The sequence below is a fragment of the Ascaphus truei genome, unplaced genomic scaffold, assembly GCF_040206685.1.
Source record: "Ascaphus truei isolate aAscTru1 unplaced genomic scaffold, aAscTru1.hap1 HAP1_SCAFFOLD_400, whole genome shotgun sequence".
Taxonomy (NCBI): Eukaryota; Metazoa; Chordata; class Amphibia; order Anura; family Ascaphidae; genus Ascaphus; species Ascaphus truei.
In genome coordinates, this window is record NW_027456731.1 from 38453 (window position 1) to 62146 (window position 23694).

General features: G+C 46.2%; 1 protein-coding gene and 1 pseudogene across 1 annotated transcript; one reads left to right on the forward strand and one right to left on the reverse strand.

Annotated features, from left to right (window-relative positions):
- Nucleotides 1–4600: 4600 nt before the first annotated feature.
- On the reverse strand, nucleotides 4601–14855 carry LOC142483945 (uncharacterized). Its single transcript, XM_075583865.1, has 2 exons — nucleotides 14765–14855; nucleotides 4601–7816 (listed from the first exon to the last, which is right to left on the reverse strand). Exon 2 carries the CDS (start codon nucleotides 7746–7748, stop codon nucleotides 6474–6476), a length of 1275 nt encoding a protein of 424 aa, XP_075439980.1. The 5' UTR covers nucleotides 7749–7816; nucleotides 14765–14855; the 3' UTR covers nucleotides 4601–6473.
- On the forward strand, nucleotides 14774–23201 carry LOC142483941 (gem-associated protein 4-like; annotated as a pseudogene).
- The last annotated feature ends 493 nt before the right edge of the window (nucleotides 23202–23694 follow it).

Here is a 23694-nt window from a genome sequence, read left to right on the forward strand (position 1 = left end):
TGCAACTAATTTTGACAGATTTATTATAAATCATTCTTCCTGGCAATGCACAGGTTATTAAGAATCTATATTAGTGTTAGGGACCCTTGAAACGTGGTCTGCCGTGCAGTTGGCTCAGGGGCTTACAACTATTTGGCCAAAATGTTAAACTAAAAGACCATTTTATTTATTAGTTATCTATACATGTATATTTAGGCACTGTACCGTGTATAAGTTTTACTGGATGTGTATTGAGCTTTGTCTGTGTTTTATGTTATGTCTTTGGTTTTAAATGCACCAGAATAACAGCAGCACCCAAATCTGCTTGCTGGTCACCAAAGGTAACCCTCTGTGGGTGCCTGCTCAGGATATCAGCAGGCTGCACCTCGACTGGAGCCCTTGGATATCCTCCGCTCACTGCTGTTGGCTCTGAGGTGACAAAAGCAGCATCTGTCTGGGACATCCCTCTTGGTTGTGGCTCCATGGCTGTGCTCTGTTCCTCTGTGTGGGCCAGCCCAATCTGGGTTACTGGCCCTGCAGCTTGTGAACGTTGCCCCTGATGGGGTCCCCCAGACCTCTCACGGTCCGGGCAATGTGGCCAGATGTGGCCCACCTTGTGGCAATGATAGCACTGTCTCTCAAGCGTGAACTCCCCAGTATAGGGTATGTTGCTGCCCACTATATGTTTGGGAGTCCACTGAGGTGCAGACTGGTCCCCCCAAGCCGGAATGGCTGCCTCTCTGGGGATTGCTGCGTTGCTCACCAAGGCTCTGCTGGTTACATATTCATTTGCTGGCTCTGCTGCTTCCACAGCCGTTACTCTGGGAACGTCCTGTTCCCCGCTGACAAGGTGGGAGTGAGGGGTCCTTCCAAGCGCTGTCGACAGGAGCTGTACCCGATGTTCATAGCTAACCCCTTCTCCCCAGGCGGTGAGGAGTGCAATGAGTTCAGAGGTAGCAAGTCCGGTCGCCGCAGCGACTAATCCATCTGCACCCCCTGGCACCACGCCACCCTCTTCCAGGTGGTCACTGACATCCTCCCCCTGTCCTTGCAGCCCCGGAGCTGGAGGAACCTCCTGCACTCCGGGCTGAGAACTGTCTGCTGCCACAGCATCTGGTGGGGCCATCCTGCCCTCATATTCTTCTAAGTCCTCCTCCAGCTGATTCTTGGACCGACCGTCTGTTGTGAAACCATACCCCACACATCTCTCCACTATCTGCGCCCGATTCAAGGTACAAAACCTTCCTGAGTGTGGACACATGGTGCCACTGGGGTATGGGTCCAGAGAGCAGTGAATTATCTCGTGCTTCTTTGGAAGTGTGTGCAAGTTGCCACTTGTCTGAGGAGCTCGCAAGCCACGAGGTCCTCACTATATTACCGAACCCCGCAGGAAACTGTAATATAGGCTCAATCAGTATCCCACACACTGCCACCAGTTTTAAATGCTTGTCACGATGGACGCACTTAATAACACATTTATATTTTGTGGATCCCAATTGAGCAGAACAAGTTGAGCAAAATAAACTGAGATTTATTCCCTTGATAGGCAAACACGCGACAACTGCAGAATACACTTAATAATTACACTTACTGGTATAGGAACAGGGGCTAATGTCCAGAAAGGTGCAAAGCACCAGAAGATTGTCTTTTAAAATGTAGTCCTTTTGCAAGGGCATAAATTGCCAGCCCAATCCTTCTGTGAATGTGCAAAGTCTTTTCTGGTCCGTTGGGGTTAATCAAATAACCCCCAGCACTCACAGTGTCCTAACGCAGAGTTTTGTCCTTGGTTCCGATGTAATAAGACTCTTTGCGTTCCAGGAATGTGCTGCTGCTCTTCTCCACTATTAGAAGCGTGTTGGCACTCCGCTCACATGGTATAATGAAAAACGAAAGACAATGGGAATAGTTTGGGGGGGGGAGGGGGGTGTATATAGGATTTGGAAGCCTATCGCCAACATACCCACCCAATCCCCCTCGTGGGAAAGTAATCATTCCCCAATCACCTACTTACCCACAGTTTGGAGTGGGCACTAGGGATTTCCTGTTCACCCAGAGCATGTGCGACAACGCCACCGTGGCTACTTAGCATAGGTGCACTCCCCTTTGTACCTGGCCCCTCTCAGGCTGGAAGGGGGAAACTCAGGGTGTGAGCCAGCACAAATGGTCACCAGGATTTCCTATTTAGCATCCATCTGACCAATTCACCCCCCCCCCCTTACTCTGGGTCTTTTGATATGCAACTTCCAGAGAGACTTACAGGCGTGGACAATGCCTGTTACCTTTGAAGCTTGCATAGGCAAGTGACCCAGCTCATAGGTGTCAAAACATTTGGTTATTGTGTGCATTTTAATGACAGGAGAGAAAAAAACCTTCCTCCTGCTTGTCTCTTAAAACCTGCAGCAAAAATACACTTTATTGATCATACCTGGTCCCCTTATTTCACAATTATATTTTTCATATGTGTGTGCTTGGGATGTACTATACTGCAAGCACATACAATCCTGCAAAATGGGGACAATAAGGAACAGAGGGGACAATAAGACATGTACAGTGCATGAAAAATTAGCCCCTTCATCCCCAATACGAAATAGGGGTAACCAGCCGAGCACACTGCCTTTATTAATGCGCTGATTACCCCCATTTTCGCCACATGGAGTCAAAGCAAAAAGCTGTCTGTCTCGGAAGAGCAGACGACTTACACAGGCATCACAGCACAAGGCAGAGTAAGGGGTTAAAACGTTAAACAAACACAGGTTTATTAAGTCAAAAGCCAACAAAGAGCACCACTAGCATAAAACACAGTTACCACACGCAAAATACAGTGTAACACACAACACCGTGACAAATCTTGCTATTTTATTAGGGGTCTACTATCTCTATAGGTGCTGGGCCTTACATAAGCCCTCATAACCAGATCATCCCCAAATCTAGCCTCCTCCGTGGCTATGAAGTCTTCATATCACTGCTGGCTCATATATCCAGGTATCTCCGATCACTGACACTACCCACAAGTCACATCCAGCTGCCTGGAACTCTGCAGCGGCATGGCATGTGGACATTTCCCCCTCCCATTCATACCAATGAAAAATAGTTTTTGGCCAATAACAGTGTAGCACAACGGACATGCGGACAATCTCAAGCTAGGGGGCATAGCTACTCGTCTAGCCATCGGCTTACAATGACGTCACGTCAAGCGGCAGATACGAATCGGCCAATCTTGAGAGTGTCTTTGCAGGCAGCAATTGCCAGACGAAGGGATCCGACTCAAGAGTTTAACAGGGGCAGTTTGATAGATGCCATTTTGGTGGCAAAAGAAAAACGCCTCCTTCTCTCCATGTGTAAATTCAGCAGAAGGTCTTTGGTCTCAACCTTCCCTGGACACCGTCCTTTCCTTTGGACGAGTTCTGGAAAACTGGCTGAAAATGAGTGCCTACGTACCCCGCTGGAAACCATCAGACAACAGTTTTCCAGGAGGGGGGCATGGCTCCCATGGAGAAAGTGGTCTCCAATCTGCACCCTATATCCAGTAAGGTGGTACTGCAGCAGCCCTTACACGTGTTAATGAATAAAATACATGGTACCACTATGTTTAAATACAATAACATATTACATTGTTTTGGGAGACGCATTCACAGGCAATCCCATTGCCTCACAACAACCCATAGATGATGGGCAGTGAACCTCATGAAAGGGACAACAGGACTGGGCTTAACCTTTATTTAACTGTCCTGTTGTAATGCTTGCCCTCAACATGAACAAGGCGGGACCCAGGTAATGAGGTGGGAAAGTATAGAACTGTGCACCCCACAGCAGCGGAGGCACGCCTGGAAAGTGGATTGTCAGCGTAGCCGGGTCTGGGTTGGAGTGGGTTAGTCCAGATACTTGCCGAGGTCGTGGGGCGAAGCCAGCAGTATAGTAGATGTCCATTCTGCCGTAGTCAGGGGTTGGAGCCGGTGGGGTAGTAGAGTGCCCAATAGCCGTGGTCAGGGATGGGGAAGCGCAGGTAGTCAGAGGCAAGCCGGGGTCGTTATCCAGAGAAGGTCCAATAGTCAAGCTGGGTCGGTGCACGTGAGATCAACTGGAAGTAAGAGAAGTTAGGCACAAGGCAAGGCAGGAACACAAGGCTACAAGGGTTTATGCTCAGCAATGAGTGACTGAACATGCAGGGATTATATAGGGAGACTGGAGCAATGAGAGCGAAAGGCAGAGCAGAGGCACGCCCCCCACGGGAGCTGGGATTGGATGCAGGGTGCAGGGGACAGGTGAGCATTGTTAGCATTGTCAGGAATGTTGCCATGCAGCTGGGGAGCGGTGCACGATCGACGTGTGACGCGAGCGGGGGGTGGGACCAAGCTTTGTGGTGTTCTCAGAAAGCCTCCATGTGCGATCGCGATCTGTAAGCGGGGCGGAGGTGTGTGGAGCAATAGGTAAGGAGGGAACACGTCGCCGGGGACATGTTCCCCAAATCCTTACACCTGTTGCCCTTTTTGGCACAGATCTTTTTATTTATTGCTTGTAATATTAACTATAAACAGCACATGTCCTGTAAGGTGTATCAGAAACCCATTTCCAAACTCATGGAAATACACTAGAGATGCATTTTTTATCAACTATTTATTAAAAAAATAATAATCCTATAAGGAATATCCAACTAGTAGTACTTTTTTAAAACAAAAACAATACAAATTCCACACTTGCCTTACATGTTTCTAAGTTAAGTGTCACGTACGACCCCCTGCAAGCACACGACCTGCATACGGGACAAGGGTTAATACAGACGCTCGCAAGCGCACCCACTCTTCACCTCCGCAAAGGTCCGTCAAATGGACAGTATCCCCTCTTACAGGATCAAGGATCTATACACAGCCCGCAAGCTGCCCCACTCTTCACCCACACAGGGGTCCCTCAAATGAGTGCTATCTCTCCTCAAGCCGTCCCAATATAGCACCGCCACGAACAGCACACAAGTGAGCACGTGACTTTAGATATGCAACCAGGGTTAATACATACGGCTACTCTAGCCAACCCCCCTTTCTCCTCTTCAAGGAACCAGCGTTAGTATTAACCCCTACTCAATTGCACATCATAACCATCCACTGCCACCACCTGAGGTTATGCAGATATGATAAAAGATCTTAGACTAAAATATCTGCCAGGGCCTCAGGTCCCTGTTTATTATAGGAAAAATTATGCACTTTAACACAAAATCAGTTGTAGTAACATGTGCCCGAATTTGTAAGTTATTCTCTCCAGAGCGCGCATTAGTTCATTCAGAGCTCAAAGCACTACTTATTAAATGTTTTAATATATATAAAAATACAGTGCTTAGATTACAGAAAAGTTATTACAAAATAAACATACAGTTATTACAATATAAGGCAGAACAGCTTCTTAAAATAAAATGATAAACATAAAAGAAAATCTATACTTCACAACATGACATAGATTTTCCCCAGAGAGGTCGCTGGTAAGAAACATTGAAATATCCCGTATCTGGTCTCAAAATACTCCTCTGTAGATATCTACCCCTCCACCACATTTGCTCAGCCTTAAATAGTTTTTTCTCATTGAACACACCCTAAATCCAGCCCCTGTCATAAATCAGTGGTGAGGTTGACAGTCTTACCCGAGAGTAAAACTCTTCCCACCCCAGGACGTTTAAAAACTGCTTTTCCTATCTAAATAACGTCAGTTCAGTAATACATACTGGCACGCAAGACATATTAATTCATTCCGGCACGCATGACGCTCCCAATGAGACTAAATATTAGTGTAAAACTAAAATTAAGAGAGATATTAATATCTGTCTCTTAGTACCTGCTAGACATCATATGTCTGTAATCATTATTTGCGACTCGGTCCCACGGATACACACATGTAACTTTTAGCATGTTCAGCCAAGGACATCTCATGATATTCTTATATTTAATAAGGTCACTCATTCTAATATCTCCTTCTGTAGCCACACCCCTGGCCCCCATAACTCCTCTTGTCAAGAAATGCTTTGAAGCTGGGCCTCCTGTGTAGAGAACTTTTGTCACAGGTGCTATATTTCACACACAATGCTCCAGACATGGGCCTAGCTGTCTCTACCAGCAATATACACTTGGCCTGCAAATTAGGTATTAACATACACCAAACCCCCTCTGCACTGTTCACACCCAACTTCAATCAAGCCTTTTGAAGCCCAAATATTTCTGAAAAGACACCACACATATTTGTCTTTTCCTAAAACTGTAGCTCATTAACCCCTTAAGCCCCAGAGGGATTAACAATACCCAATATCTCATGACATTATCATGACATTAAGTAATTCAAAAAAAGCAAAATATTCAACACAATAACTACAAATGCATTGTTTCCATAACCATTGAAATAATTTTTTTAAAGAAAAATAACATCCACAATTTTCGGTGTTATATTACAAGGTAAACATTTCTGTGTGCAAAACATTTACCGCATTTAGAGCAAACTGTTTTTCTCCTGTGTGATGCCTAACAAGACATATTCATGTGTATTCTATGATGTTTAACAAGACATGACTTACCGGCAAAACATTTCCCACATTCAGAACATACAAATGGTTTTTCTCCTGTGTGACGTCTCTGATGTTCAACAAGAGTAGAGTTCTGAGTAAAACATTTCCCACATTCAGAACATACAAATGGTCTTTCTCCTGTGTGTATTCTCTGATGTCTAAGGAGAGTAGAGTTATATGTGAAACATTTCCCACATTCAGAACATACAAATGGTCTTTCTCCTGTGTGTATTCTCTGATGTCTAAGGAGATTAGAGTTATACGTATAACATTTCCCACATTCAGAACATACAAATGGTTTTTCTCCTGTGTGAACTCTCTGATGTTTAACAAGATATGACTTACTGGCAAAACATTTTCCACATTCAGAACATACAAATGGTCGTTCTCCTGTGTGACATCTCTGATGTTCAAAAAGAGTACAGTTTTGAGTAAAACATTTCCCACACTCAGAACATACAAATGGTCTTTCTGCTGTGTGAATTCTCTGATGTTCAACAAGAGTACAGTTCTGAGTAAAACATTTCCCACATTCAGAACATACAAATGGTTTTTCTCCTGTGTGTATTCTCTGATGTCTACGGCGAGTAGAGTAATTTGTGAAACATTTCCCACATTCAGAACATACAAATGGTCTTTCTCCTGTGTGTATTCTCTGATGTGTAACGAGATTAGAGTTATTTGTGAAACATTTCCCACATTCAGAACATGCAAATGGTCTTTCTCCTGTGTGACATCTCTGATGTTCAAAAAGACTAGAGTTCTGAGTAAAACATTTCCCACATTCAGAACATACAAATGGTCTTTCTGCTGTGTGAATTCTCTGATGTGTAACGAGATTAGAGTTATTTGTGAAACATTTCCCACATTCAGAACATGCAAATGGCCTTTCTCCTGTGTGTATTCTCTGATGTGCAACAAGCGTAGAGTTAGATATGAAACATTTCCCACATTCAGAACATACAAATGGTCTTTCTTTTACTGACAAGTTCTTGTGAACGTTCCCTGCATTCATGTTTCCTTTGTTACACTTTGTAATAGGAGTAGATGCATATTCTGTCCCTGTATGTTCACTGATGGTATAAATGTGGGAGTCTGGGAGATTTCCTTTTTCCTGTGAGGTTGATTCCTTAACCATAATGCTCATAGTTTCTCTCAGACGCTGATTTGGTATATCCTGACTAATGTGATTTGCTCCGTGATACATTTGGGTAACACTGGTATCTTCCATAACGCAATCTGGTGAACAGAGCAAAATGTGATATTCTTAAGGGGAATTCCTGTTCATGAATCCATCAGCTGGGGAAAAAAATGTGAGTAAAGAAATGCCTTAATATCGGACACAAAAAATTATTTTCAAACATCAGATTTAGTTTAAGATTGTACAGATACAGGATACCCATGGTAAGATGTGTAACAAATCAGGTATTCAGTAAAAAAGTTTCCAATTAGAAGTGCAGAAAAGCATTCAAACTGGCAATGACCTTAATTTGTGAGGATATTGCCTACCAGCAAAAAAAAAATATATATATATATATATAAGACTGAAATAATGTTTGTGTGTGTATTTATTCCCCCTGTGATTGGCCCACCAGCTCATTGGCCGGAGGGTGGGCTGACGTCACAGCAGGGCGTGCCCCCTCACACTGTGTGTTCCTCTTGGGCTCACTTGGAGTTGGCAGTTCACTTGGCAGGACGACACACTGACTACTTTGCTACTCACGCTCCTCACCTCACCGCCATTGATCTCACTCTTCCACCCGCCCCCTCACTCACTCACTCTCCTCCGCTCCCTCACTCACTCTACCCCGCTCCCTTACTCACTCTCCCCCTGCTCCCTTACTCACTCTCCCCCGCTCCCCCACTCACTCTCCCCCCGTCACACCGCTACCCTCAGGCATCGGCGCTGCCGCGCACACCGCCTCACCTCTCTCCCCCCACCACCCCCCGGTCACACGCGCGTGTCACAGGCTGTACTGGTACCGCAGCCTTACAGCTGTTCAACAACTTGAGGCCACGAATTGACCTTTTGGGTCAATTCTGTCTGTCAGAATAGATCTGACCTTTTACTTAGAATACTTCACATGTAACAAAATCTACAGAAATATTGGAACAACTGTATTGTGTCCTTTATGTAATTCTCCAATACATATGGAAATGTATTCTCCAATGTTCAATATCTGAACATACAATCAGATAATATAAATATATATATATATATATATATATATATACATACATACATACATACATATATATATATATATATATATATATATATATATATATATATACACATATATATCAGACAAATATGTAGATATGAAGGAAAGTCCAGACTATTATACTGTATACTTTAACATTCTGTCTTTGATAACAGATTCATTCATTACAATATAATTATTGCCAAATTGGATTTCTTACAATAATGATTATTCCTAGAACACCCATCACTAAAGTGTTTATTATCCCCCAGTGCTGACCCTGATTCTGCGCTGATACCAATGCTCCACTACGCAGAATAAGGGTACGGGGTGACCACCTTCCATGGGTTACACCTGACCTTATAGCACTCTACAGTTCAGGGATGCCTTGTGGAAAAGCTACAATGTAACTGGCACTACCAAGGATCTCAATCACTATAGATGCCTGCGGAACGTGTGCACAAGGCAAACAAGGCATGCAAAAGCACAATATTACTATGACAATCTCCACCAGAATACATCAAACCCAGCTAACTTATGGAAGGTTATCAACAACATATTCCAGCCTTCTAACCATCAACATCCAAGTAATATCACTAAGGCGGATATTACTCTGGCAAACCCCACTGACATTGCAAATGCATTCAATGATTACTTTGTGGGGTGTGCTACTAACTTATTAGCGAAACGCAACCCAAACCACAAACCTGAATCTCATCCTGGGAATACCGATATAGCCCCACCCCCTCCCAACATTGCCCACAATTTTCAATTTGGCCCAGTCTCCGAAGAGGAGATTACACAAACGCTCCTCAAATTAAAACTAAGCAGCCAATGTGGACCTGACTTACTACAATCTAGGTTCCTAAGACTTGGTGCCCCAGCAAGTGCCAAACCAATTGCTTCCATAGTCAACTCTATCCTGTCTGCAGGCCATACCCATAAGACCTGGAAAACTGCCAGAGTTGTCCCAATCTTCAAAAGTGGGGACAAAAACACTGTCTCAAACTACAGCCCAATCTCTTTTCTCCCAATACTATCCAAAGTCATGGAAAAATGAGTTCACTCCCAATTAAGTGATTACTATACCAAGACAAATTTCCCTAGCCAATTCCAATCTGGCTTTCGCCCCAAACACTCTACCGTAACTACCCTGCTAAAAGTTTGCAACGAAATCCAGTGTGGAATGGAACGGGAACAACTCACTGGTGCAATATTCCTAGATTTTGCAAAGGCTTTTGATACTGTTGATCATGCTATCCTGCTTAACAAACTCCAGAGTTCTGGAATATGGCAGCATGCTTTAAACTGGTTTCAGTCCTACCTATCAGGTAGATCCCAACATGTGTCCATCTCAGGCTCTAACTCCAACCCCCTGGATATCACCTAGGGCGTCCCGCAAGGCTCTGTTTTGGGGCCCCTACTCTTCTCAGTGTTCATCAATGATCATCCCATAGCTTGTAAGGAAGCCTCAATACACATGTATGCAGATGACACAATCCTATATGCACACAGCCATAGCCTCTCCAACCTTCAACACATACTTCAATCTGACTTTTTGAGACGCGAAAACTGGATTTCCCTAAACAAACTGTTTTTAAACACTGACAAGACAGTAACAATGGTATTTGGGACCAAGACTACATTTTTAAAGCTTCCAGTAACTGAGCTCCAGATCAGAACCAACACTAACACCACCCTAATTCCTGTTACTAGTTTTAAATACCTGGGCCTATGGTTTGACTCCCACTTAACATTCGGAATGCACATTGATACCCTGACATCCAAAACCTATGCTAAACTAGGTGTACTTTACAGGAACAAATCCTTCCTACGCCTGCTGGTCAGAAAGCGTATCGCACAGCAGAGGTTTCTCCGATTCCGCCCCCTTCTCAGCTGGGTTTCCCCCCCCCCTTCACACCTCCGTTCCCCCCCTTCACAGCTCTGTTCCCCCTCCCTCCTTCACAGCTGCGGTCTCCCCCCCCCTGCACCCCAAATCACTCTCCCCACCCTGCACCTCAAATCACTCTCCCCACTCTGCACTTCACACCACTGCCCCCCCCCTGCACCTCACATGATGGTCCCCCCCTGCATCACCCCCCTGTCCCCGGTGCTGGCCCCCCACCCCCGGCGCTCGTTTGCCCCCAACCTCCGGTTCCCCTGCACGTCACATCACTGTCCCCCCCTGCATCACCCCCCCTTCCCCGGCGCTCGTTCCCCCCTCCCCCCCCCCCCCGCGGTGGAGGTGAGAAGCGCCGGGTTTGGCTGAGGCTCGCCAGGGTTAGTTTGGGCGATGGGATGGCGGGTGGAGGTGAGGCGGCTGTGGCTGAGGCAGGTCAGGACGGTATGGTTGCACGGCGTGTGGCTCTCACGCGGTGTGAGGAGGCTGTGTGGGTGAGGGCGTGCGTACCCGTGTTGCTGACGTCACCCCACCCTGCAGGCCAATCACAGCGTGCGCACAAACCCACACACAACCAAACTTTTAATTTTAGATAGAGTGGATCATATGGTGATTCCTGAATGAATATTTGAATCCTTGTGGAGGCGGTGAATAATTGGGTCAACTCGCCAGAATCATATCTTCTGAAGTGCTTCATATTGGCATCTATATTCCCAAGCATTGTTTGCACGAGCAATTCCATCCATACAATCTCCAGCTGTAAGTGCATTCCTAATTTATATTATTCACCTGTACTGTTTTTCCCCTTCTTCCCTCTTGTTATTATCTCTGCGCCTAGGTCTTCTGCGTTATTTCTGTGTGTGTGTGTGTGTGTGTGTAACTTTACACAACCTGACACATGTAACCTGCATCGAAGGCCTTTCCATCATATGTAAATTATTGGCTGCGTTCAAATAATACCGCCCCTAACCGTCCTGTTATCTCATGTACGAAGCGGTCACCTAACTAACCGCCTGATACATATATAGGTGATATAAGCCATATTACTAAGCAGCGCTGCTCCATAAAACATTCTGTCCCAATCATATGAATAGCAGCACTTAGTATATCTGGCCCATAGCAATCTATTCCATGTTACACACAGTAGCACCGGGCCACCTCATCTCACGTGTGACCGCCTCCCACTGCCCCCCCACCTCATCCCACATGCGACTGGCTCCCACTGTCCCCCCCAACTCATCCCACGTGTGACCGGCTGCCACTGTCGTCCCCCCCCCCCACGTGTGACCGGCTCCCACTGCCCCCCACGTGTGATTGGCTCCCACTGTGTCCCCTCCCCATGTGACCGGCTCCCACTGTCCCCACTTCATCCCCAGTGTGACCGGCTCCCACTGTCCCCCCCCCCCTCATTCCACGTATGACCGGCTCCCACTGCGCCCCCCCCTCATCCCACGTGTGACCGGCTCCCTCTGCACCCCCCCTTCATCCCACGTGTGACCGGCTCCCACTGCGCCCCTCCCACCTCATCCCACGTGTGACCGGCTCCCACTGCGCCCCCCCCCCCATATCCCACGTGTGACCGGCTCCCACTGCGCCGCCCCCCCCCCCACCTCATCACACTGCTCCCCACAGCAAAACACGCACACACCAACCACACACACACCCCCCCACACACACACATCCATCACACACGCCGCATCACACACACGCCGCATCACACACACACACGCCGCATCACACAGCGCATCACACAGCGCAACACACACACACAGCGCAACACACACACAGCGCAACACACACACAGAGCAACACGCAACACACACACAGCGTAACACACACACAGCGCAACACGCAACACACACACAGCGCAACACACACACAGCGCAACATGCAACACACACAGCGCAACACACACACAGCACAACACACACAGCGCAACACACACGCGCGCCGCATCACACACACGCGCCGCATCACACACACGCGCCACATCACACACACGCGCCACATCACACACACACGAGCCGCATGACACACACACGCGCCGCATCACACACACACGCGCCACATCACACACACGCGCCACATCACACACACGCGCCACATCACACACACACACACGATGCATCACACACACACACGCGACGCATCACACACACACGCGCCGCATCACACACACACGCCACATCATACACACACACGCCGCATCACATCACACACCCCGCCTGACACACACACACCGCCTCACACACACACACACACACCGCCTCACACACACACACACCGCCTCACACACACCCTGCATCACACACACACACACACACACACACCGCATCACACACGCCGCATCACATCACACACACGCCGCATCACACACACACACACGCGCCACATCACACACACACGTGCCACATCACACACACGCCGCATCACACACGCCGCATCACACACACCGCATCATACACCCACACCCACACAAACGCATCACATCACTCACACACATCATACACACACGCACATACGCATCACACACGCACAACGCATCACACACACACAGCGCAACACACACAGCGCAACACACACAGCGCAACACACACAGCGCAACACACACAGCGCAACACACACAGCACAAGCACAAACAAAAATACAAACACACACACAAGGATGGAGGACTTTACTGCTCCCGCTCATATAGAGCAAGTCCTCCCACCCCAAAAAAAAGTCTTGGCAGCGGGACAACTCGCATCAGGTGTGACTGGCTCCCACTGCCCCCCCCCCCTCATCCCACGTGTGACCAGCTCCCACTGCCCCCCCTCATCCCACGTGTGACCAGCTCCCACTGCCCCCCCCCTCATCCCACGTGTGACCAGCTCCCACTGCCCCCCCCCCTCATCCCACGTGTGACCGGCTCCCACTGCCCCCCCCCCTCATCCCACATGTGACCGGCTCCCACTGCCCCCCCCCTCATCCCACGTGTGACCGGCTCCCACTGCCCCCCCCCCTCATCCCACGTGTGACCGGCTCCCACTGTCCCCCCCCACCTCATCCCACGTGTGACCGGCTCCCACTGTCCCCCCCCACCTCATCCCACGTGTGACCGGCTCCCACTGTAAACGTGTGACCGGCTCCCACTGCCCCCCCCCCCCCTCATCCCACGTGACCGGCTCCCACTGCCCCCCCCCACCCTCATCCCACGTGTGACCGGCTCCCACTGTCCCCCCCCCACCTCATCCCACGTGTGACCGGCTCCCACTGTCCCCCCCCCCACCTCATCCCACGTGTGACCGGCTCCCACTGTCCCCCCCCACCTCATCCCACGTGCGACCGGCTCCCACTGTCCCCCCCCCCCCTCATCCCACGTGCGACCGGCTCCCACTGCCCCCCCCACATCCCACGTGACCAGCTCCCACTGCCCCCCCCCCTCATCCCACGTGTGACCGGCTCCCACTGCCCCCCCCCCCACCTCATCCCACGTGTGACCGGCTCCCACTGTCCCCACCCCCACCTCATCCCACGTGTGACCGGCTCCCACTGTCCCCCCCCACCTCATCCCACGTGTGACCGGCTCCCACTGTCCCCACCCCCACCTCATCCCACGTGTGACCGGCTCCCACTGTCCCCACCCCCACCTCATCCCACGTGTGACCGGCTCCCACTGTCCCCACCCCCACCTCATCCCACGTGTGACCGGCTCCCACTGTCCCCACCCCCACCTCATCCCACGTGTGACCGGCTCCCACTGTCCCCACCCCCCCCCCCCACCTCACCCCACGTGTGACCGGCTCCCACTGCCTCCCCCCCCACCTCATCCCACGTGTGACCGGCTCCCACTGCCCCCCCCCACCTCATCCCACGTGTGACCGGCTCCCACTGTCCCCACCCCATCCCACGTGTGACCGGCTCCCACTGTCCCCACCCCCCCCCCCCCACCTCACCCCACGTGTGACCGGCTCCCACTGCCCCCCCCTCATCCCACGTGTGACCGGCTCCCACTGCCCCCCCCCCTCATCCCACGTGTGACCGGCTCCCACTGCCCCCCCCCTCATCCCACGTGTGACCGGCTCCCACTGCCCCCCCCCCTCATCCCACGTGTGACCGGCTCCCACCACATATTATATTATTCTTCCTGTTACAGAGACTCACCCGGTGATAACTCCGGGCCCGCATGGAACGCTGCCCCGGCGCGTTCTGGTGACGTCACGTCCTCTTCCTTGTGCGCGCGGATGGTTTGTAGCTGCAGTGGCTGCTGGAGAAGGTGTGTAATGCGCTGTGTGTGTAATGCGCTCTGTGTGTAATGCGCTCTGTGTGTAATGCGCTGTGTGTGTAATGCGCTGTGTGTGTAATGCGCTCTGTGTGTAATGCGCTGTGTGTGTAATGCGCTGTGTGTGTGTAATGCGCTGTGTGTGTGATGCGGTGTGTGTAATGCGCTCTGTGTGTAATGCGCGGTGTGTGTGTAATGCGCTGTGTGTGTGATGCTGTGAGCTTGAAAGTCGGGATCAATCTGCTTTGCAGCATGGATAATAAGCATATCTTTTTGATCTAGTGGGCGACCTCATTGAAAGTCTTTTGCGTTAACTGATGTGTTTTTAGAGGGTCATTTTTTTTAACTATTAGAATCGGGAGGGAAATTGCATGTTACCCTCCCAAGTTTTAGGGTGAACTGAGAGGTGGGTAATAATAAGAATATCTGTACTAAATCATGTTGTCTTAATATCCAAGTCAAAGAACCTGACTGTCATAAAACTGACAAGCAGTGGAATCATCGTCATAGATACGTTATTTTACATAACTCTGAGAAAGTATTAGGGCTTCACTACCACTCACAATACCTGTTCATTACAGAACACGTAGGTACTAAAGCAGAAAGTTCCACTTACAGTGACAGTTTTCTGACAGAGAGGACTGAAGCATACTCTAAATCAAGGGTGGCCCGCAGCCCGCTTGGCAGCATTTGGAATAGCCCACATGATATTACTATGGGATCAGCCACACGAGGATGCAAAAGCTCCACGGGGTTTCCTCCTCTGGCCATCAGGGCCTCTGTGCCCTGTGGGGCTGTCAGCTGCGGGGCCCTCTCACGCCATCCTCCCCGGTGCACCCGTCTGATACCAGAAGTCAGGCTCTTCACTCGCCCCCAAGGAACGACAGTGGCCTATGAAAAAAGTGTGCCCATTATCATGCCTGAAAAAAAGGTTGACACCTCTGCACTAAATCAGATGCGCAAACTGAGGGTGCGTTATTTTCTAGGTGGGGCTGCGGCAGTTGCAGAGGCCCAGCGCTCTTCCCCAATGCATTTAAATTAAATGCCGGTGGAGGTGTGCGGCCTCTGCAACTTCTCTTACCTGCTCTCATCCGGCTCTTCGGCGACGCATCGCCATGCCTGCAGGTTAGGTGGGGGGGGAGCGCAGACGGGGGCATGAACTGAAAAGTTTGTGCACCCCATCTCTAAATGATAAAGCAAATCATTTGATTTATAGTAAAAGGTTATGATGAAGATTTAGAGATCAAAGGGCTGAATTGATTGTGTAAAGATGGAATCAGACCTCTATAGTTTCAAGAATTTTAATTCATATAAGTTTAATTATATACATTGTCTGTGTTTTAGGTTATTGGCTGTTGGAATGTTCCTTTAGTGAAGTACCGGGCAGAAATCAAATGAAAATGAATTTTGGTAAGTATGTATTTTCTTCGGGTTATAGTTTTCAGATCCAATGGATGTGATTTATTTTCACAAATTACCTATGAACATGGTTAACCTCAGTCTTTTTAGTTTTATTTGAACAACTATTTTTGTACTTGAAATTTAATTTATACTGTATGTCCATTAGAGAAAGATGCACGTTTTAAGGATATAATTCCTGCACTTTATGATGCAAGGGTACATTGCAATCCGACGTTTACATAATTTGCTTATTTTTAACGTAAGTTAGATAAACACTTTGCCTGTGTGCATTGCCTAAGGCGTTTATATTTTTAGTTGTGCAAAAGACTTCTGTATGCCATCAGAATTTGCATTTATATACTGCAGGTATTAGTATTGATTTCATTTATATCATTTATATCAGTGGTTTCCAACTCCAGTCCTCCAGAACCCGAACAGGTCAGATTTTAAGGCTATCCCTGCGTCAGAATGATTGAGGCACTGTGCGTAAACAGGGATATCCTTAAAACCTGACTGTGTTCTCTCTCGCTATATATATTTATATATTTTAGGCAATACGAGATACCGTGGCGAGACGAAATCAGAGGCAGCACTCCAATGAATAGTCAAAAAATGTATTGTGAGTTACCAAGACACCATAACCAACGTTTCGGTAAGCAGACAGGACCTTTCTCAAGGTGATGCGGAAGGTCCCGTCTGCGGACCGAAACGTCAGTTATGGTGTATTGGTAACTCACAGTACATTTTTTGACTATTCATTGGAGTGCTGCCTCTGATTTCGTCTCGCCACGGTATCGTATTGCCTATTATACTGTATAGGATTTGCACCCACTATATTGACTATTTTGATGGAGTGCCTGCTGTTCCTTGCTTTAATATATATCACACTTTAGTAAAGTTATGGTGGGTACAAAAAAGTGACAAAAACCCTCCACAGTAAAGTATACAGCAAATGGAAATATTACTGTATGCTCATTTGCATGTCTTAGACAGGTCTGCAACCCCGCCTTTCACCATTATCACCCAGCACACAGCACTTCCACTGCAGCAAGGGATTCTGGGAAATGACATGCAAATAAAACTAAACCAAATAAAGCAGCGGAGACAGAAAAAAAATATATATAAAAAAACACAATTACCTGTCATGAGAGCTTAACAGCTAGCCAAAATGTATACTACAAAAATAACAGTTTAAACCAGTGTTTCCCAACTCCAGTCCTCAGGGAACCCCAACAGGTCAGGTCTTAAGGATATCCCTGCTCCAGCAGAGGTGGCTCAGTAAAATGACTGAGCCGCTGATTGGCCTATCTGTGCTGGAGCAGGGATATCCCTAAGACCTGACCTGTTGGGGTTTCCCGAGGACTGGAGTTGGGAAACGCTGGTTTAAACAATCAAATTGGAAACCAACTTGTATCAATCTTCTAAAGCAATATGGCCACAAGCAAAGGCACCTGTCCGACTATAAGCAGAACAAGAGAGATAAATAAACAAAACCACTGGCCCTATTATTTATATCCGAAATGTATTAGCTAATAGCATAAAAGGGACATTTTCTGTGTTTTATCTGTTAACCTAAACTGGCTAAGGCTGCAAATGCTTCTTGATCTTTTGTTTTCCTCATCATTGTCACATGTGCTTGCCCTAAAATCTGCTTCTCTCTAGATTTTCATATTCCTTCTTAATATAAATAGTTTTCTTGGGGGTAGGTGACATTTCTCAAGGGAACAACCAGCAACTATCTCAATAGGTTCTTAAATGGTCATCATCGATTTAAAAAGCAGACATTTCCATACAATACAATTCTGTGGGTCATAGGGATGGACTTAAAATATATATAACAATTCATAGACTGATTAGGTATATGTTTATTTGTTTTCCTGCAGGAAGCTGGAATGTATGTGAACAGACGGTGATACTGCAGGGTGGATTCCTCCTGGCCGAGAAGCTAATTCTTCCTAAAACATTGGTGGAGATAAAGAAGTCCGACTTGCCTCTTATTGAGAAGCCGATCACTGATGCTTTAAAGGAAATATGCTGGAGTAGTAGCCGGTCTCGGTCACTAAACCAAGAATGGAGGAAAAGAGCCACAGCTGTAGTTTGGGCCAAAATTCTTTGTTGCCGTTCAGAGTCAACCCTGAATCAAGAATCTGGCATCGACCAGAAATGGAAAGAGGATGTTTTCTTTCCAGTCGGAAACATGACCCCGAAAATAAATCACACAGTGCTCTTTGAACTGCTCAAAACAATGAAAGCAGCAAAGATATTTGCAGAACTGCTCTTGGCGCTTCCTACAGATTTCTGGGCTGCAGAAGCGGCTTTGATGATACATCATGTTAGTGATGAGACCTCCTTAGAGGATGTCACTTTCTTTTTGGATGTTTGGTGGGAAGTAATGAAAAGCAACATTAACAGGCAGGATGAGACCGTTGTATTATTTGGTGCTGTTGCTTGTCAGTACTTGTCAAAGTCGACTGATGAACCTTATCAGACATCAAAGAGATTTAAACCTGATCCTGAGCAGTTTCTACCTGCAAGTGACAACATCCTCACAGTTTTCTTGGAGGGACTTCATAAAATTAGACAATATATCGATGACAAACTAAAGTGCTATACTATAGCAAACTAGACAGAAATGTTATGTGCATCTGCATTACAAGAGGAGTCTGCAATGCTTCCTATTAGACTGTATTTGGAAAAACTTGTTGCTGTGTTTTCTTTTTGGAACATGGGAGCCAAAGACCATCACAGCTTCTCTGACTCTATTGAAGAAGCGGAAAGGACTGTACAGAGTGGGAGCACAGCTTCAAGATTTAGGTTATTACGTGGAGCTCTACATTTTGGTTTAAGTATTCTTAAAAATCTGTTGCATCAATGGGGAGTTGAGTTGCAGAATTATATGAATGACAGTAAAGGCATTAGCTATTAATGTTATAGGATGGCTGACAGCTTAACATGAACATGAAATCCTAATTGCACTAGAACATACTGATACATTTCCTAAGGAACAAAAGGGTAATGCACTAGAACTGGCACACAGCATCACCAGCTTTCAAGACAAAATAGCTACTGTGCAATTAAAGTGTACAACGAATGACACTGATTTGGTGGCTTCAGTTGCCATGGCAATTATTGAGGATAACATGGGCCGTCGCAAAGAAGTTTGCTCTGTCTTTGCCTCAGAAGTAAGTTGGGCCTTTTCCAATGACTGGTTAAATTGCCTTAAAAAAAAAAAACCCCCAATTTCGGGAGCCAGGCCTTATTTTCAAATTGCTGGAAACTCATGAGTGTCACAACTTCACAGAGCAATATCGATATTCATCAAATCCGGATGGGTACTGACCTTATTTTAAGCATATTTTCAGGAATGTCCTTAACAGAGAAGGACGAGGTGCTGATGAGAGTACTGTCTTCATGGGGCAAGAAAGGACTGTCTCACAATATGAAAGCTTTTGCAGGTGACTTCCAAGAAGAACTCAACATGACCTTCAACCAAATCTCTCAAAGTGTGTCCGATTACAGTGCCACCAAGGCTGTTTCCAGTGTGGCTAAACTGGCCTTGTACCCTGAAGCAGTTGTAAAGAAAGCTTGCCACTTGGCTGTGGTAAACCTTGGTGCTCATACTTTTTTAGCAAAGATATTGACCTCCCTTCCTGCCTTACGTTTTAAAATGACTAATAACGCAGAAAGATCTGTCTGCTTGTTATCAGAGACATGTTGGGGAAAACTGTCCTCTGGCAAGGAAGAGAGCCAGTTTATATCCTTGTTGGTATTTCTAATGCAACCTTCTGAAACCATAGATGGTAATGGTGCTGTCACCCTGCTCCAACAGGCAGAGGTAGTAAGAATATTTGTTCTACCATACATTTTAGATGAATTTGCTCAGGTTGAGTTATCTTTGCACATCCTCCATAAGACTCTAAATGTACAGGAACCTACGGATGAATCCGGAAAGCATTGGGTTCTGTCGTGCTCACCATTTCCGCTCATCATGTCTCTTTGTAAGCTTCGCAATAGCTATACCAAGTACTGGCAGCAGTCTGACAAATTATATAGCCTTTCATTGGGCTCCAAAGAATTAATAATTGACATTCTTGCACAGATCTGTAGTGTGGATGTCCCAGAAGCTGAAAATTCCCCAGAAACATGGAACAAGTCACTCAAATCATTCTTCTGGCTGCAAAAATGGAGCATTTGTATTGGGTCGTTTGCCTGAGACTAAAACCAATATATGGAGGGCACTTCAAAAAAGAAGTACCGGCTCCGTTATTTGATGTTTGTCAAACTTTCATTCTCTGAAAGTTTGCAAAGGCCTCATGGGCTGAAACGCGTCAGAAGAAGATCCGTCAGCACTACACTTTTTCAATAAAGTTTTACCAGTCACCAATTCAGCCTCCCTCTACTTCTTCATGACGACGGCAGTGCATCATTTCCTGCCTCCTGTGGGAGGAGTTCCTGTCTGTTGCTGTTTCTGGTAGCACGCCGGGCTGTGGTCTATGCGACTCCTACCAACGCAGTCACCGCTGGTCATGTGACCACCCTTCGCGACATCGTGTTGCTTGAGGGCTTGGCGGTTCTTCAAACTGCATTTCAAACGGAGGATCATCTTACACGCTGCAACAAACTTCAAGAATCGTGTGTCTCTTTAACTCAACTTATTAGTGCTCTTAGGGGAGCCAGTTGCTGGGAGAGACTATTGCACATTTATTCATTCGAAGGGACCGTGATTATTCCAGATTGCATCTTTTAGCATTACACAGCTACCTACTCTCTTCTGAAGCCCTGCGTGGGTTAACCCCTGGTTAACCCGGTCACATGTTCATATGAGCAGCAACGCTGGCTTGGGACCTTCATCCCAAGTATGACTTGCATACTTCCAAACCTGTCTAAATATCTGATTCCCATACGTATCCTCCGTAACTCCCAACCACACCAGTTTTTATGGATAACCAATTAACAATCAGAGACCCAAAGCAACCACCCCCCTCTGCTGATGAACTCCATGCAGACTGCAATGGGACATTCTGCCAGTCTAATCAAGGTTTCAGAATGGACATTTCAGTAATATTCATGGAACTGCTCAATTGCAGCTAAAGAGACAGACTTCTCATGCCTAATGCTTTCCAACTATGACTGCGGAATAAAGCAGGGTTTCTAAAGCCTATCACAACTCAAGTACCCAAGGGAAGATGGACTATTCATGTTTATTTAACAAAGAAATTGAGATCTATTTAAAATGTTACCTTGTGTGTTTTTCTTTTTTCGTTGGTTCAAAGTACTAGTAGCTACATTGGCCCTGGAGTGGTGTAGATCCGTTGCAGGTTGTGACATATTTTAAAGGACCAACATGAGCATCGATCAGATGAAATTATAGTGTACTCTTCTTTCAAAAGATCACAGGAAGTGCTGGCTTGGGATATAAAGGGCTCTCAGGGTAAACAGATTGTAGTATCATATTAAAGGACCATAAAGACAAAAAATAAAGTTCCAACAAGGCTTGAACTCCTACATGTATTCGTAGCATATACAAATATTTACTGAATCAGAGATGCATGCATGCATACAGAGACCCAAAGCAATCTCTCAACCCCCCTCCTCACTGCTGGTGAACTCCATGCAGCCTGCCATTGGAGATTCTGCCAGTCTAGTCAAGGATTCAGGAGTCTCTTGGTCGTTTGGCCAGTCTGGAATTTGAGGACTTGCCTGATTTCCGTAGATAAAGGAGACCTATGATCATGTTTGGATTGGTTCACTGGTTAAGCGCAGACTTGGAGGGGTTAGGTTTTGGAAACAAAGTACACTATAGTTTAATCTATGAAGAATTCTCAAATTGGTCCATGAAAAGGTATCACAACGTGCACATTGTTTACTTTAGAAATAATTTAAAAAATTAAATGGGCATATGTCAGCTGGATATTTTTCTAGCACCACAAAATACAAAATGTGATGTTTCCACACTGCAACAATGGAAAAAAAATGTTTTTCTCTAAGTAGGTTTTACAGTAACTGGGTTATATGGAGATGCACTTTTATATAGTACATACAGGCATACCTCGGTTTAAGGACACTCACTTTAAGTACACTCGCGAGTAAGTACATATCGCTCAATAGGAAAACGGCAGCTCGCGCATGCGCCTGTCAGCACGTCCTGAACAGCAATACTGTCTCCCTACCTGTACCGAAGCTGTGCGCAAGCGGGGAGGCTATAGAGCCTGTTACACATGCGTTATTTACATCAGTTATGCACGTATATAACGATTGCAGTACAGTACGTGCATCAATAAGTGGGAAAAAGGTAGTGCTTCACTTTAAGTACATTTTCACTTTACATACATTCTCCGGTCCCATTGCGTACGTTAATGCGGGGTATGCCTGTATCTCTTTACAGGACAATTTCACAATTTTAGCAATGTCTCCAATTGAATTTCTAGAACATGTTTACATCAAGATAAAACCACTCTGCAAATAGTTCTTAAAAATTAACAATGGAACATTAAGTAGTAGTACATTAGTGCAAATGATTTTTATTATTAAACATAGTTATAGATGAAGTTGAAAAAAAAGACATGCAGCCATCAAGTTCAACCTATGCTAAATTTAGACAGCAATGCATACGTATAAAAAGTGGAATATCCTAGAAATTAGGCGTGTCGCACATCTGACAACATTGCAAACCGTTAAATGGTATTACAAAAATGTTAACGGGTATTGAGTTGCTTTTACGTTAAAATCGGACGAACTTGAAAGTTTTATTGATACAAATTCCCATATTTAATAAAGCGGGAAATACATTTTTTTTTTTACAACTATTGCCTTTGTAAGGTCTTCCTTAAGGTGCAACTGAAATGTTAAATATTTTAAGTTGTATTTTTATTTTCAGTGACAAACCTCTTGTAAATATTATTTCACACCTTCAAGAAAGATCTAACTGTGTGAATCTATTTATTTAGTTTGTTTTATGTGTGGGTTGTTTATCCTACGCCCATTTCTTTTGGCACATGGTATTACCATTGCATCACCAACATTTGGGGGTTGAGCGTTTTGATTTTTCAAGATTTCTTTAAGTGACTTCCCAGTGGACAAGGGGCACTGGATAAACTACTTCTAGTAGCATTGTTTATAAAAAATACTATTGAACAGGAAGAAGCCTATGGCATAACTGTTGTAATTACTTATCTCCTGCAGACTTAAACCTGTGGAATGTTTTGTATTCGCATCAACCACTAGAGAAGCCGCCAATGAAAGCTGCCCCCTCACTGAGCAGCTTGTGCAAACAGTGCATCCATTGTTGGGTCAGAGCATCAGAATGGCAATGTCCCTGCTGCGTAAACCCCTTTTCACTGCCAAAGGGACATTGCTTGGCGATGCCTGGCAGATCCCTCTGGCAACAAAAGGTGTTAAGTTTCTGTTGGCT

Coding starts and splice junctions, on each gene's coding strand:
- LOC142483945 (XM_075583865.1), bottom strand. CDS start 7,748: ATGGAAGATACCAGTGTTACCCAAATGTATCACGGAGCAAATCACATT.